At 38.3% G+C, this 18,103-nt stretch overlaps 1 protein-coding gene across 1 annotated transcript; it reads left to right on the top strand.

Annotated features, from left to right (window-relative positions):
- Positions 1 to 367: 367 nt before the first annotated feature.
- Positions 368 to 3,308, top strand: LOC112176013 (G-type lectin S-receptor-like serine/threonine-protein kinase At5g35370). Its single transcript, XM_024313815.2, has one exon. The coding sequence runs from the start codon at positions 472 to 474 to the stop codon at positions 3,007 to 3,009; it is 2,538 nt and encodes an 845-aa protein (XP_024169583.1). The 5' UTR covers positions 368 to 471; the 3' UTR covers positions 3,010 to 3,308.
- The last annotated feature ends 14,795 nt before the right edge of the window (positions 3,309 to 18,103 follow it).

The following is an 18,103-nucleotide window of genomic DNA, read 5'->3' as shown; positions in this document are numbered from 1 at the left end:
GTTAGTACAAGTTCAGAGTCACAACTCTCCATCTAGGATAATGTGGAGCACAAGTTCAGAATTACAATCAAGGCCAAGTCAAATTTATTCAGGTCTTGTTTGTCTTGAAATGAAATTGAGTCCATAACTCACAATTTTTTTCTTACTTTCTTGTATTTATTCGTGAACTATTGTAGCGTACAAAAAAATTAGTTGACTAGTCTTTGATGAACTTTTCTGTCTTTAACTTGATAGCTAAAACTAGGAGAGCGAGGCAGTATTGACTAGTCTTCTTATTCAAACAAAAAGATTGATCATAATTTCAATCATTTGACTCATATGTATCGAAGTCCTCTATTCTCAGTCAATGGAATCATAGCTCTGTAGAAAATTGTTGGCGGGACTGAAACTCAACACCCCTGCTTCATCAAGTTTCATGTCTTTGAAAGCTAGCCGAAACATAATTCATTTTTTAACCAAATAGTTCTGGCAATGGATTCTTTTTCTTTGTCCACCTTCATCTTATGTTATGCACTCCTCCCATTTCTTTCTTTTTCACAGACATCTCCTCCCTTTTCTCAGTCCATCTTTCCACCCTTCAATGCCAGCCATTCCTATTACAATGATAATTCTGACACTTTCTTGGTCTCTACTAATGGCACTTACAAAGCTTCACTCACTAAGCCATACTCAACATTTTCTGCTTTCTATTTGTGTATCATCCATAAGGCCTCTAACACCATCATCTGGTCAGCCAACCGCAACATGCCCATTTCAGTAACTTCTAGCCTCTTGTTCACCATCAATGGCCTTAGCATCATTGATGACTCGAACAAGGTTGTATGGTCCACACCCTTACTCAACTCTCCGGTTGCTGCTCTCCAGCTTTTAGAAACCGGGAACCTCATCTTGGTTGATGCAGAAAATGTGTCTCTGTGGCAGAGTTTTGATTATCCAACAGATACGCTTGTCATAGGACAGCGTTTGTATGTTGGTAAATCATTAGTCAGTGCTGTTTCAGAGAGTAACTCCTCTGAGGGTGGTTATACTCTTGCCGTAACCAGTGAGGATATGGTGATGCAATGGAAGGGCCAGACTTATGCGAAATTATCCATGGATACAGAAGCTTACAAGAACTCAAATAGCCCCGTGTCTTATATGGAAATGAACAGTACTAGTTTGCATTTGGTTGGGGGTGATGGCGTGCAGGTGGTTGTTCAAGTTCTTTTGGTACCATCAGATACAAAGATTGCCAAGTTGGGAAATGAAGGGGTTTTCAGAATCAACAACATGGATGTCAACAATATGGTGGCGGATTTTGCAATGCCAGTAGATACTTGCCAAGTTCCATTCACATGTGGAAAAATGGGATTATGCACGAATCAGACGTGTATATGCCCTTCAGGTTTTTCCCACAAGGAATTGAATAACAATGGTTGTGTGACAAAACAAGTCTTAGAAGAGACAATCTCTTTGCCTTCTGCTTGTACTGCAAGAGGTAATGTTAGTGAATTCAATTCCTCGACTTTTTATGTGGAAATGCAAAATGGTATAGACTACTTTGTTAATCATTTCACTGAGCCTGTTAAGTATGGAGTGCACTTATCGCTATGTCAGAATCTATGCTCACAAAATTGTTCTTGCCCGGGCATTTTCCATAAAAATTCATCTGGTTCTTGTTATCTTCTTGATTACAATTTGGGTTCCTTCGTGTTAAACTCTGATGCTCAGGGAGGTCCATTAGGGTACATAAAGGCTTTCCTAAACGTTTCGACTGAGCATAAGAAACATAGTTTTCCAATGTCAGCTTTGGTGGTGATCATAATGTTGTCGGGGTTGTTCATGATAATCACCATGGTGGTCCTAGTAATTATATGGTTGAGAAAGAAAAGGCCTACTGGAGTAAATTTAGACAGATGGGATTCATCTTCATCAGCAGAGCTGGAGATGATCTCTATTCCGGGTTTGCCCAGGAGGTTTAATAATGAAGAGCTTGTAGCTGCAACAGAAAATTTTAAGAGCCAAATTGGCAGTGGAGGATTTGGTACAGTATATAAAGGTACTATACTAGACAATACTGTAGTGGCAGTGAAGAAAATAACGAGTTTGGGAGACCGAGGGAAGATGGAATTTTGCGCAGAGACAGCAACAATTGGAAGCATCCACCATGTCAATCTGGTTAAGTTGAGAGGTTTCTGCATCCATAGGAGACAATGCTTTCTTGTTTATGAGTATATGAACAGAGGTTCATTGGAGAAGATCCTTTTTGGTAATGACCCGGTTTTAGAATGGCCAAAAAGGTATGAAATAGCACTTGGAATGGCAAGAGGACTTGCTTACTTGCACAGCGGATGTGAACCCAAGATCATCCACTGTGACATCAAACCGGAGAACATTCTTTTACATGATGATTTGCAAGTCAAGATAGCAGATTTTGGGCTTGCCAAGCTGTTATATGATGAGAAATCCAAACTATTGACGACATTGAGAGGAACTCGGGGCTACCTAGCACCTGAATGGCTAACTAGCTGTGGAATCACAGACAGAACTGATGTGTACAGCTACGGTATGGTTTTACTTGAACTTGTGAGGGGAAGTAGAAATTGTTTGTTTCAGAGCAGTGGGAATGAAAATGGTGAAGGAAATGGACCGTCATTCTCTTCTACCAATTCGGAACTCCAAGTAATATATTTCCCTCCAATTGCATTAGAAATGCATAAGCTAAAGAGATACATGGAACTAGCAGACCCGAGGTTAGAGGGTCATGTGAGGAGTGAGGAAGTTGAGAAGCTAGTGAAGGTAGCCTTGTGTTGTGTGCATGTAGTGCCAACACTGAGGCCAAGTATGAGCAATGTGGTTGCTATGTTGGAAGGCAGATTACCAGTAGGGGAGCCCAGGATTGAGGCACTTGAATTTTTACAGCTCTATGGTGGAAAATTAAACGAGGCATCCAGAAAGCTTAGAGGGAGGGATTCAGTAGTAGAAGAAGAAGTTCGTTCTCTTATGGCAGAGGAACTTACATACCTCTGATTGCAGCAAAAATCCAAGCTGTGTTCGAGTCAGAATTTTTTTTTTTTATATATTTTTTAGACAGAACTGTTGTTGGAGGTAAATTTCTTGTTGCTTAATTATGTAATAATTTTCTCATTGAAGGAGCTGTCTTCGTTTCAGAATTAAGGTGATTTGTTCATTGAAGTCTATTCAACAAATTTATCGCTTAGTTTCTGAAGTTAGACAGGAGTCAGACAACTTAATTAAGGTGTTGTGTCCATGAAAGAGGGTCATATTTCATTTCACCATCTGTGTTAATATGTACTCATTTGATGTTGTTCTGATGTGTGCTATACTGCTTGATGTCTTCCCTCTGCTTGTTTGTTCTCATTTATTTATATATGTTCTGTGTTACTATGCACCACTTATTCTCTATTTATTGTGTTGTGGTGTGTAAAATGAATGGTAGATTGTAGCCTGGGAGATATATAACTGATACATGCTGTGTGCCTCAGAATATTACATGTGTCATTTATCTCAGAGGTTCCTGATGACTTGTTAGGTACAGCAGTTATCTGTTAGAAGCTACAGCTTTATGTTCTTACATGTCAAAATGCTAAAAGAATTGGCATAAGACTGTATAAAAGCATTGTGAACTTTCGCAGGATTTGCAGGTGGCTGGCTTTGTTGTACTTGCCACATGACTCACACATAGAGCGAGTCTTATCCCCAAAGGCTCAAATCAAAATGAACTAATACCTGAAAAGCCCTATGAATTATGCAGACAGATGGTAATATTTCCTGCCCCTAGCCTCCTTCGCAATTATGAAATCTTGCCTGTAATTAGTCACCGTTTTTCTTGTATATATGAGTTCCTAAGGTTAGTACGTACTTATTTTAGTATCATCATGGTAATTGCAGATTGATCTGGAAATTAAGCTAGAATTCTTGTCTTCTCCTTCATTGATGTGATTGTTGAATACAAACAATACTTTGATTGAGTAGAAATTGATACTTGCTCGGACCATATAATGCAAAATTTTCTGGCAATAATCCTGTATGATTTTAGCAGGTTATCATGCCACTCCTTATGGTTTTCATTGTGGCAACCTTTTGCTCTTCTCCATGCCTCAAATGTGCTTTCCTTTGGTTTAGTTTAATGGAGTAGCCTGGATTATTTTGTAAATTTAATTTTGGTACTTCTTGATTCATACAACCAGCATTGATGTTGATTGGTTATTTTACTCGCGTAGGATATTTTTCCTTTGCCCTCCCTTTGTCCAAGCATGATCCAACGCCGACATAAAGGAGAGGAATATAATGAACCCCAAAGCCTCTACCAATAATTATCACAACCTTTTGATCCCAGTTTCCATATATAAAAGGGAAATGTTTCAGCTGTCAAGTTTTTCTTATTAATCAGGGAAATTTTGCTTCTAAGTTCCTTCACTGCATTGTTTTTTTTTTTTGAGTATCAGGGCTGGGGATTTAGAGGGAACAATGTGCTGATGAAGGCAAGAAAATGAAGTTAAAAGAGGAAATAAAGAAGCAGAGGATGATGGCTCATACCCAGTTGGTTTAAGGCTTTAGGATGTAGGAAATAGAGAAATGTTCCCCTTTTATATATTGAAACAATTTGTATAGAAACAGCAATGATATCCTTCCCTTGGTTCCGTTACAGCAACAATTAATACCCTTTCCTTGGTTCTTGTTTTGGTAATCAAGACTGAGGATAGTACTAATGGTGCTTGGTATAGTAAGAGTAATTAGTTTGAGGGAAGTATTAGCAGGGAAGTACTGTGACCGGTCACTGATCAATTACCAATGTGTTTGATTTGATCATGCGGGTCATCAAAGTACATGAAGCCATATAGGATATTGATAAAAAAACTAGAGTTTTGAGAGAGTGATCAATTGAGTCATTATGCATGTGATAATTAATCTCAGCAAGCAATTATTGACATAATCTATGTTAATTGTCTGTTATATATATCTTAATTAATATATATAAGCTTTGACTTTGCTGATCGATCAATGTAGAATGATATCTTTTGCCTCATTTAACATCTCATCAGTACTACAATATTATATCTTTCACTATACAACTAATTAATGACTTCTTGTTGCTTCCCCTCATGATATATTTGATTGCTCATGCAGAACCTTACATGAGGCATGTGGTCATATATGATGTTGTTTCAGGTCCATTAATTGGTTCTTTGTGGTGTCGAGAAGGTTCTGTATATGCATATTCATATTGCATGCATTGAGGACTACGGGGCATGGTGGATGTCCTGGTAATTGATGAACGACCATCCTATTACAAATGCATCCCCAAGACAATTTCACTAGCCAATTAGCTTCTATTCTCTTTCGGCTTTGCTCATGGTACAAACCTTCCAATTGCCCAATTCTGACCTTTCATGCCAGACATTCTGATTTCTAAGACTCTACCCTCATAATTAGCTCCACAGCAAGTAAATGCACTACCGTCCATCATGATCGATCTGTTTTATGGCATCTCGTTTGTGACTGAAGAACTGAAAAAATGTAGTATCCAGCACGAACAAAAACAAACCATGCCAGTCAAAATGCCAGGTTGAACTCATTGGGGAAACTCATAATTTCCATATGTTTGTACCTGAGTTTTCTTTCCTTTATTTCTCATCTCATGTATACGCATATTTTCGAACAAAATAAGATAATTCATCAGTTCATTCATTGTGCACGTAAATTCTATTGCCTCCAACTCTCCAAGGCTCGCTTCCAAGGCAGCGCAACCACTGCTCCAACACCCTTATTCATGTCTGGGGAGCGAACACATGACATCATTGTTGGCCTAGCTGCATAGGACGAGCAACTCTGTTTATGAGATTATTAGCTAGTATTTATAAAAATTGGTTGGGGTCTTGGGATGAATGACCAATATAATTATAATATTATAAGTATAACAATATAACTACAATAATAAACTCGAATGTAATACTAAATTCAACTACAATAACAAACTCGAATGTAATACTAAATTCAAGGCATGTTGTTGTTATCAAGGCCGATTTTGGGGACGTGCAATTGTGCAAACATGTGCAACCGCACTGAGCTCTCCAAATTTAAGGGTCCCGAAAAAGAAAAATATACATTATATAATACTTGTCACTTAAGTTGGCTTTTGTCTTTATAAATAAAAAAAATTAAAAAAATGAAAATCATGTTTATCATGTTTAATGAAAATCATGAAAATCATATTGAGGAAATTTCTCCATATTTTGTGAAAAATGTTGTGATTTTTTATTACTTTTTAAATTAATTTACTATTGTATTCTCATTATTTTTTTTTTTTCATTATCAAATAGCTTAATATTATGTGAGAGTATTATTGGCGTTTCAAAAATTTTAACCATAAAAAGGCTATTGGTTAAAATTTTTATTGGCCCATTGGCCCGGCCCGAGCACTACATATTGTGGGTTGGCGCGTTACAAACACAAAATTTCATTTTTGAAAAAAAAGTATATTAAAAAACTATAATGATGAGATTTGAATATGAGACATTTTTATTTAAAATCTCATAACAATTCCACCAATACTTTCTTTTATATTGTCAAAATAATGAAACAAAACATTATATCATTGTTTTGACATAAGTATTTTTTCTAAATATTAAATATATGTTTATTAATAGAGACTAATCTCATAATAATACTAATCATGATATTGTTAAATATTTATCTTTTGGTGGTACATTTTTCAATGAACTCCAGAATCTTTACTCTAATGTAGAGGTGGCAAATGGGTCACAAAGAACGAGCACGGCACGGGCCCGGTAGTCTTAAAAGCAGCCCGGCATGGCCCAAGCCAGTTAGTGGCTGGGCACGACCCGAGCACGTTAGAATAACCGGTCGGGCTGGGCCTAAGAATATTGGCCCATTGGCCCGGCCCGGCCCGAGCACTACATATTGTGGGTTGGCGCGTTACAAACACAAAATTTCATTTTTGAAAAAAAAGTATATTAAAAAACTATAATGATGAGATTTGAATATGAGACATTTTTATTTAAAATCTCATAACAATTCCACCAATACTTTCTTTTATATTGTCAAAATAATGAAACAAAACATTATATCATTGTTTTGACATAAGTATTTTTTCTAAATATTAAATATATGTTTATTAATAGAGACTAATCTCATAATAATACAACTATTGAATGAAGGAAAAAATAATAGATACTAAATCTTTATTATATTAATAAAGATTAATCTCACAATAATATACTAAAAACAATATATTTTGAGTTTCTTTCTTTCTTTCTTTCTTATAGTGAAATATAAAAAATTATTAGAAATCTAATCTTAAAAAGCTAAGATTAAGAAAAACGTTGTAGAATTTAATTTATTTTAATTTTCTAAATAGTTAAATAAAATTAATTTTTTTTTGTTCAAATTAAGATTTTAAAATCGCGCTTTATAGTGGGTAGGCACGAGTATGGCTCGTTATTGATCTCGCACGAGCACGGCCCAACACGATATGGGCTCGGGCCATGGGCCGGGCTGGGCTTAATGTTTAAGTAAATGGGTCGGCATGAGCCCGGCACGATAATAAATGGGCCGGCCCAAGCACGGCACGAAGCACGACTAGGCTCGCTTAAAATGGGCCGGGCGGGGCCGGGCCGGCCCGTTTGCCACCTCTACTCTAATGTGGCAAAAAGTAGTTGGATTAATAAGTTCGAACAAAAAATATCAAGTTATTAGCTCAAGTAAAGCTTTACCATCAGAATATCCGGCCACAAAAATAGTTCCATCATTTCCTAGAGACATTCCTGACTCTACCAAAGAAAACCATACTACGTCAAATAACTCAACACATGAATATGTACTTACATATGGTATATTGTTTTTTAGATCTTTAGGATTTAAAACTATTTTATTTGAGGAAAAAAAAACAGTTTTTTTTTTGTTTTTTGAATCAAAAGAAGTTTCATTCAAAGAGGTAAGAGCTACCTCAAATGCTTACAATCAAGGGCGTAGCTAGCCTAGGGGGCGAGAAGGGTCAATTGACCCTTCTCAATTTTTAGAAAATCCTTAATTAGTGTTAATGATATATGAATCTTAATGGAATGAAATAAAATCGACCCTTCTCAATTTTTGAAAAATCCTTAATTAGTCTCAATTTTTAAAATTCAATACAAATTTATCTTAATTAGTTTTAATTATCCTTGAACTTTAATGGAATGAAATAATATTTTACACTATTAATACACTACATATATCTAATTAATACAAATCTTTTCAAGGTTTTCTTACCCTATTGATCGATATATGCCCATATGCGCATATTCACGATTCTTTGTTAATATGCTAATTGTTACTTCTATATTTATCATTCATCTTAAAACCCAAAATTTAGTCAACATGATTTTAGGATCTTTCAATTACACCTAAATTTTACACCTAAATTTTAGGATCTTAAAACCCAAGAAATATTACACCTAAATTTTCTTAATTATACTAATATATATATTTGTTTGGGCAAATGATTGTGTTATTTTTAGAGGACGACTATAAATGAATATAATTTATTAGTTAATAAAGTTTGACTCTCATAAGAGAGATTTTTGGCTACGCCACTAACAATCATCGTTTAGTACCCCTACAATGAAGTCTGGGGGTTTCACAAACCAAATAGAGTTATGCCGAGCTTCAAAAGCTAAATTAGCTAAACAATGGGCTACACGGTTGTTCACTTGTGAGGTATGTTGCACACTAATGTTAGTTCGATGTTTTAGCTCCTGCCGAATATCATCAATTATCCCTTCATCATTAACATAAGTAAATTGGGTATCTACAATACTAGAAACAACATCCAAGCAGTCTGTCTCGATAATGATATTGCTAACCTGCATTGTGGCCACCAATTTTAAGCCTTCCTTGATGGCACATAGCTCGACTTGTCTTGCGGACGCAACAGCTGGGATTGGAGCTGTGAAGGCAGCTCGAAACTGTCCTGCATCATCATGCAAGACACCCCCTACCTCCATGAGCAATACCTGGGAGAAAACTTCCATCAACATTGAGTTTCCATTGACCAGCAGCAGCCGGCTTCCACACTTGCTTCTGTTTTGGATGAGCAGTTTTGTTTATTTTTTGTGCTTTCCCAAACTCCTCCAGCCACGCTAACGAGCTAAGTATCAACTCCTCAGCAGATTGTTTAGTATGATTCCACAACATATTGTTTCTGTTTTGCCACAGGGCCCATAAGATCATGAGGAGTTTAGCAAACAAGTCATTTGGTAGATTCCGAGCATGGTCCAGTAACCACTCTTTAAACTCCAAAGAAAGCAGTAAGCTACTTCCCAAATTAAAAGGGAATGCAGTGAGTATGGCAGCAACAACAAGTCATTTACAAAAGACATAGGAAGTGTTCTCATAAGCATGGGAACATAGAAGACAATGAAGGTCACCATGATACCCCTTAGTGGAAAGTTTGGCTCTTGTAGGAAGAAGATTGGAGCATGCACGCCAAACACAAATCTGAACTTTCCTAGTCACTTTTGCTTTCCAAATTCTTCTCCATAATTCTTTGTACGGATCACCCTGAGATGTAGAAGTCAACACCTTCTCCAACACTTTTGTTCGAGCAATCCAATATGCAGTTTTAACAGAATAAAACCTTTTTTTTTTTTTTTTTTTCCGGATTCCAACAAGGTTTATCACATAGATTTCGTTGCTAAGAGGGATACAAAGAACCTTTTGAGCCACCTCAAGTTGGAAAACTGCATGAACCGCAGCTAGGATCCATTGCCTTGTGCTTGAATCAATCAAGTCTGAAACCCACTGAAATACACAATTAGTAGGTTTCTGAATAAAAAATTGTTGGCAATTGGGGATCCATTTGTCCTTCCAAATGTTAACATGAGCCCCATTTCCAATGCACCATTGTACCCTAGCTTTGAGTACTGGCCTTCCACATAAGATGCTTCGCCAAGAGAAGGAAGGGGAATCTCCCAACTCAGCCTCCCAGAAAGAGTAGTTCGGATAGTACCGTGCCTTGTATAGTCTAGCAATTAAAGAGTGAGGACTGGAGAGCTCATAAAAAATTCAGTTTTAAACAATTTGTTAAGAACGTTTCGCTATCCTATTTATGAGGGAAACTTGTCAATGTTTTGTGGAGATAAAATATTTATTTTTATTATCATTTAATCTAATATTATTGAATTACTATTGTGTCATCACCAACAAATAGTTTATTGTTTAAGGATATCTCTATTTGTGTTTGGCCCAAACTCTAGGTTACTTGACCTAGTGGTAATAGAGTTTAATTAGAAGAATTTAGAGATTATCTTTCCTTATATGATTTTAACTCTATGCATTGTAATCCTCTATATAAAGAGGCCCCTATTATCAATGAGAATACACAGCAAATTTCTCTAAATTTCTGATTCCCTAAAACACGTTATCAGCACGAAGCCCTAACCCTGAAACCCTAAATTTGTAGTCCTTAAATCAGAGTAACCACCGCAACACACCTTATAGCCTCCAAACCCATAACCGGCCGTATAGTCACTGACCGGCCAACTCAGTTCCCTGTGCTTGCTTCGGGCCAGCCCAATCCGAAAAGAAAAAAAAAAAGACCAGAAGAAGGAGGTCTTGGTCAATGCGATCAAAGGGAGAAGGTCCTGGTCAAAGGTTGAAGAGAAAGAAAAAAAGAGAGGGAGAGCCGCCCACGTGCTGGCCAGAAGAAAAGAAAGAGAAAGAAGAGAAGAAAGGGCGCGGGCCCCAGAAGAAGAAAAAAAAAAAAAAAGAAGAAGAAGAAAGAGAAAGAAGAAAACAAAGCGACGGGCCCAGAAGAAGAAAAGAAGGAAAAAAAGGAGAAGAGGAAGGAGGAAGACACGTCCAGAGAGAAAAAAAAATATCAATGAAAAGGTCAAAGCCCAAGTCGAGCCCAAGCCAAGAACAAGCCGCAGCCCAAGCCGCCCACTAACGCAGGCCCATTGAAACAGGCCCAAGCCGCATCCTCAGCTTAGGAGCCCAAGCCGCAGCCGCAGCCCAAGCCACTGCCACGTCAGTAGTCAACGCAGTCAATGGTCAACAGTCAACGGTCAACAATTTTCCAGCGACTTTTCCGGCCGATTTCTGGCGACTTTTCCTGCTGATTTCCGGCCACTTTTCAGGCGATTTTTTCAGACCAATTTTTTCGGTCAAATTTTCCGGCGACCTATTTCGAGGTATTTTTTTATTAAACGTTCCCGTTTTTAGAGTTTTTAAATTCAATTTCTCTTCTTTTTGGGGGACTTGCAACCTCCCTTCTTCTACCCCCCTTTCTTCTTCATAGGGGAGATCAAAAGCCGAACTGTGGGGGTTCGTGCTCACTCCAAGCTTGGAGCTTGTAGAGTCCTCCAAACTTAGAGTTTGTTGAGATAAAACAATCGACCGCAAACATCATTGTTTCGATCTAATCCAACCCCTCTTGGAATCAAATTTCTTGGAAGCGACTACGCTCAGCAATTTTATTTGTTTTCGTGGTAGCATTTTTCGCTCCGAAACTAACCCTAATTTCTTGTTCTCTTTTAGGATGAGTAACCTGAACAAATTGGACTTTACTCCATTGAGAACAACTGGCTCTGAATATCACAGGTGGGTTCGTGATGTCTGCCAGCATCTCAAGGCCGATGGAATCCTGGATACGATTCTCGAGCCTAGCCAGGATGTGCTAACTGTTGAGCAAGCTCAAGCTTTGGAAGCAAATAGAGCAGCCTTAGAGGCAAATAAGGCAAAAGCCATCATCCTAATGACTCTTCATATGGATGATTCACTCCAGTACAAGTGTATGAATGAAGAAGACCCCAGAAGGCTGTGGGTCTCACTCGAAGAAAGATTTGGCAACGTCCGTGACTCCCTGCTTCCTGACCTAGAAGTGAGATGGCATAGCCTCCGCTTCTATGATTTCAAGTCAGTTTTTGACTACAACTCGGAAGTACTTCGCATTAAATCCTTAATGGAATTCTGTGATAAAGAGATCACAAATGCGATGTTGATTGAGAAGACTCTCTTACCTTCCCCGTCTCTGCATTGATGGTTGCTAAGAACTATCAAATCGATGTTACTGCAGGACGGATCACAAGGTTTCATGATCTTATTGGAGCTATGAATGTCGCTAAAAAGCATGACAACATTCTTGTGAAGAACTATAATTCGAGATCCGTGAAAATAGAGCATATTCCAGTATCCAATTATAGTCGTGCCCCAAAAAGAGGGCTCCAAGAGAAAAATCCTAATATTAGGGATACTTCTGGACGTTCTAGTCCATATAATCGCTCTACTTGGGAAGATAATCGCCAAAATAGGCAAACACGGAACCGAAGAAGTCAACGTGGAAAGAGAGAGGGAGGCAACGCCTCTGGCCATGTTGGTGGCACCACCAACACTAAGAGCCATCTAAATGATGCTTTCAAAGCACCTCAATTAATGGAGTTTGAGCAAAGAGATGTATGTTCTCGATGTGCAGTGTCTGATCGTTGGACACACATTTGTAGAGCTCGTGAAGAAATTGTCACCGCCTACAAAGCATATTGTGAAACAAGAGAAGCTCACGATGTGGAACAACAAGATCAAGAAGATAATCTAGAGTGAAGGGTTAAAGACTACAAATCTGGCTGGGATTAATAGATCGCCAATTATGTTTAAGTCTTTATTTTTCCAGGAGATGTAATAGGCAATTGCCATATATTTTTGTAGTAGATGCCAATGGTATTAGTCTTTCTTCAAAGTAGGCATACTCAATGAAAATGTGATGTCTAGGAAGGTTTTGAGATAAGTGGTACTTAAGTGAGCCTTGCTCCACCGACATCTCTCTACTCACCTGGTCACATTTGCATTGGAATTACCGAAAGAAGTTAGACGACTGCCATTGTTTTGCATTAGCTAGTTTATTGGATTAGATTTTCTTTGGTCAAAGAGACAATGATGTAACTTCGTTCGCTTATGAATAAAATTTCGAGTTCTTTTCATTATGACTCCATTTTAATTATGAGCATATGACTTTTGTGACTACGATGGCTGGGCCATCAGTATTAATTCAAGGACATGGAATAGCCCAAGTTCCACTTGCCAAATGGCTCCTTAATTACTGTCACAGAAATTCTTTACGCTCCTAGGGCCAATCGCACCTATGAATAGCCAACGGATTCCATGCGAAAATGTATGTAGAGAACGGAAATGAGTTCCTTTGCAATACCTCTAATGATTGCGAACAAAGGCGCATCTTAGAGAAGTTTATGTGTCTCTCTAGTGGACTTTATGTCACTATTCGAGCTATTAAATCCAATAAAGTTATGAGAGAAGATCTCTTGGATTTAGACACATATTGGCTTTGTCACGACAGGATAGGTCATCCTGGTCATGATATCATGATCCGTGTACTAAAGACTTCACATGGACATCTTTTCTAGTAAGCGAAATGAAGCATGAATCAAAAAATTGATTCTTGGACTACGTGTGACCAATGCTGCTGCCTAAGGCACCGCCTCCGTCCACCACCAGCCTAGGGCTGGCATACTCCCTATCCATGACGCCATGGATGGCGTCCATCATGGTGATGGCGCTCCAGGTGATGCTGCAATCACCAACTTGCTTCAAATAGCATTTTAGACTCTCAGGCCCAACCAAAATCCTCATTGGTTGCTTCTAAAGCCTCTTGCTCGTTTTACAAAGCCCGTTCCTTAAGGAAATTAGGACTGAGACCGTCCTATGCAAAGGATATGACAATACTCATTATGTTCTTACATAGAATCCATGGAGATTCTGTGGATTGATTCAACCAACTTGCGGACGCTTAAATATTTCATGAAGTTGGTTGACACATAAACACGCTGGTCACGTGTTGTGCCATTGTCCACTTGTAATGCTGCTTATGACACACTCCTAGCACACATCATATGACAACGGGCTCACTCCCCGGATCAACCTCTTCCGTCAATTGGACTTGACAATGTTAGAGAGTTTACATCGAAAGATTTTCGATGGATATTGCAATGGGACTGATGTTGGACATCACATTCCCATGTACACCCAAATGGTCTTGCGGAAACGACTATGATGATAGTCCGGACATTGGTAATGCGCCCAATCTCCTTATATCCGCTTGGGGTGATGCAATATCGCATGCAGCTATGCTAATTCGTCTACTACCCATCGCCACTTAATGTATCTCTGCATTACAGCTAATGACTGGGTACAAGTATCGTACTTACGCATATTTGAATGAGCCATTTATGTGCCCATTGCGCCGCCACAGCGCTCTATGATGGGTCCTTACAGATGAATGGGCAACTACGTTGGATTTGAGACTCCATCAATCGTCCGCCACTTAATGCCCTTGCAAGGCGATCTCATTACCCCTAGCTTTGTGGGTTGTCACTTTGATGAGACAGTCTTCTCGTAGTTAGGGGGAGATAAGAACACAAATGTTCAGCAGGAACAACAGGAATTGTCGTGGTCTGTCCCCACTATGTCTCATCTCGATCCCTACTAAAGTGACAAGATCACACAAATATGCTGCAAACATGTCTGCAAGGAAGGACGTCCCTACGAGAGGACGTAGCGCCACCCTACACGGAGATAGGCATGGCGCCAATGCCAAAGAGAGTGGCACTCTGGTGTTACAGGCCATGGCCCCAGCTATGACGCGTGGGAGGCCAGTGAGTTTAAAGGATACTTTGGCACAACCCAATCCTTTGATCATCAAGACTCAAAATCCGTCTTATGAGTATCTTCTGGGTTATGGTTATCGTTGGGGGATGCCTCAACGTCAGAACATATTCCTGAGAATATAGAGCTCTATGAAACTTACACTAGTGTACATGAGACGTGGGATAGAAACTCCATCATTATTGATGATGTAGTTGTGCATTTCGTTGCGCATGAGTTTGTTGAGTCTGATGACATCGAACCACGCTCCGTTGATGAATGAATGCCAATGTAGAGAAATTTGGCCTAAATGGAAAGATGCGATCCAGGTTAAGATGGATTCTCTAACGAAGAGGAAGGTTTTCGAGCTAGAGATGCCAACACCTCCTAACATAAAACTTGTTGACTAATGGGTCTTTGTTAGAAAGCGTAGTGAGAAAAAGAGATGGTAATCTCTCTTTATGGCGCAAGGCTTCTCATAAAACGCCCTGAAATCGACTATGATGAGACAGATTCTCTCGTATTGGATTGCACTCCACTACCCTATTAGTCTGGTAGTTTCTGAATAACTGAACATGCAGCTTACAAATGTAGTCACTACGTATCTCTATAGGGATCTAGATACGGAATATACATGAAGGTTCATGGTGAACTTCATTTACCCAAGTCAAGTGGCTCTAGACCATGGAGCGCGTTTACAAAGAGGTTGAAACGCTCGCTAAAATGACTACTTGATTGGGAGAGGATATGCCCACGTGTTTCCAAAACAAGTTTCGGATTCCATCGCTGTTCATGTTGGACATGATCTTCATTAGAATCTCTTAAAGAGTTAAGGGAAACCGCTGAACACTTGAAATCCGAGTTTGAGATGAAGGATTTTGGGAGAACACGATTATGTCTCGGTTTGGAACTTCAGCATCGTGTTGATAGATGCTTAGGCATTTGACAAGGTCAAACCTTCAAGCACCCCCTTGATCGTTCGTGGTCTTGATCCTGAAAAGGATCCTCTTCATTCGAAGGATGATAATGAAGATGTGTTAGAGGCAGGAGTGCTTTACTTGAGTACAATAGGCGCATTATTGTACTTAACTAAATGCACAAGACCGGACATCTTGTTTACAATGAACTTGTTAGCTAGATATAGCTCTGCGCCAGCGCGATGCCATTAGATGGTGTAAAAGATATCTTTCGATACTTGAGATGTATGATTGATATGAGCTTATTCTATCCCTACAAAGAGATGATGAATTCGGACTCATCACACACCAGGAACGCCGCCAACACTGGCCTGCGTTCTCTATCCCCATCCCAAAACTATATAAGTGTTTTGGAAGGTTTTGCTGATGCTGGGTACCTCTTTGACCCACACAAAAGTCGCTCCCAAACTGGTTAACTGTTCACCATGGGAAAAGACCATGATATCTTGGAGGTCTACAGAACAGACCGTCGCTATATCTTTGAACCATGCAGAGATTATTGCTCTTCACGAAGTGGTTAGTGAGTGTTTATGGAGTGGATCCATAATCACGCATGTTCGAACAATTGTGGTTTGAAGTCTACCACAAGATGAGCCTACAAGCATTTAGGATAATGATGTTCGTTTTGAACAAATGAAGCTAGGCTACATCAAAAGCGACAACACCAAGTATAATCAGCAACAACAGACTTTCCTCAAGATCAAAGTGAATTAGGTTCAATCTGAGGAAAATATGGCAGACTTGTTTACTAAGTCATTGCCCAAATCCACGTTTGAGAAACATGTGGCAAGAATTGGCTTGCGGAAATTATCTGAACTCCTATGATCGTAGTCATCAGGGGGAGGCACAGACATCAAGGGGAGATGTCTACATGTTCATCTCGAATCGTGAAGAGTGTGTTGTGCTCTTTTTCCCCTTCGACCGAGGTTATTTTTGTCCCACTGGGTTTTTGTTACTCGGCAAGGTTTTTAAAGAGGCAACGAGAGAAGCACCGCTTTTGGACAACACAAGGGGGAGTGTTTAAGGATATCTATATTTGTGTTTGGCTCAAACTCTAAGTTACTTGACCTAGTGGTAATAGAGTTTAATTAGAAGAATCTAGATATTATCTTTCCTTATATGATTCTAACTCTATCCATTGTAATCCTCTATATAAAGAGACCCCTATTATCAATGAGAATACACAGCAAATTTCTCTCAATTTCTGATTCCTTAAAACATTTATTTGATTAATTTTTAATTAAAAGAGGGTATTGTGGGTAGTTCAAAAATTTAACTATTCCTCTAAATTATTGGCTTAATAAATAAAGATGTTAAGGTGCTATTTGTTCATTATTCACTCATGCATCAAAGTCATTACTGTGTTGTCCATTATCTAAATCTCTTGAAAAACCCCCAAAAAAAAAAAATTAGCATGAAGAACTTCAAAATCAAAACAATGAAATTGAATTGAGGATGGAAAAAAAAAAAAACTCAAATTGTAAGAACATGAACGTTAAGCTAAAATCTTCAAGGCTTTAATTGTAAGAATAAGACTAGAAAACCACACTCTTGAATAAATTAAATTGAGGACGAGAAACAAAAAAACTCAAATCTCTAAGTGTGTTAGGAAAATCAGAATGGTTATACTTATGAACATGAACGTCAAGCTAAAATCTTCAAGGGTTTAATTGTAAGAACAAGATTAGGAATCCATACTCTTGAATAAAATAAAAAAATCCCATAAGAAATTAGAATTGGTTGAAGAGAAACAAGAACTATGGCTCAGTTTGATATCTCGTTTTCAAGAAAAAAAAAAAGTAGCGAATTTTTGAGTTTATAAATCGTTCGGTAAAAATAAAAGATTTGCTTAATGGCACCAAATTGGGCCAATAAATACAAATTTTTACAAGCAACTGATATCTTAATTTCTTAAAACCACGTTAATAAGAAGCAACTGATATTTTGAAGTGCCTTCATATAATTTTGGAATTTACATCACATATTCCTATCTCTATATACGCTCTCTGCCTCTCTCTCCTCTTTCTTACTAAGTTCGTCGTCATCTCTCTTTCACCTGCTTGATGTTTCTCTGAGTTTTTTTTTTTCCCGGTTGAATGTAAAAGTGTCTTTTCTCTATCACTCCTTAAGACCAAGGCTGATTTTTTATGATTTTATTTTTTATTCATCTCAATTCCCAATGTTTTTAAACATTACAAACACTTGGCTGTGTTTTTTAAAAGTTGATTATTTTTATAGTTGAGTGTTTTTATGACTAATTATTTTTACAACAATACCAAACTAAGCTTATGTTTGATATGATTATAGTATAGGGTGAAGAGGAAACAAGAATTATAATAACAAATTAACTTTACCTTGAAAAATGTGAAATATGAGGAAACAGGTCTACCACTGCGATACAACCCGTCCCACTCTCCTTCGGAAATTCAGCATGCAGATTGATTTTCACCGCTCCCATTGACCGACGGCTCCAA

Source organism: Rosa chinensis, chromosome 7, assembly GCF_002994745.2.
Source record: "Rosa chinensis cultivar Old Blush chromosome 7, RchiOBHm-V2, whole genome shotgun sequence".
Classification (NCBI taxonomy): domain Eukaryota; kingdom Viridiplantae; phylum Streptophyta; class Magnoliopsida; order Rosales; family Rosaceae; genus Rosa; species Rosa chinensis.
The sequence above is the reverse complement of the archived record's forward strand: the minus strand, read 5'-3'. Positions and strand labels throughout refer to the sequence as shown.

What these genes read in the sequence shown, in the direction of transcription:
- LOC112176013 (XM_024313815.2), top strand. Translation starts at nt 472, where the DNA reads ATGGATTCTTTTTCTTTGTCCACCTTCATCTTATGTTATGCACTCCTC.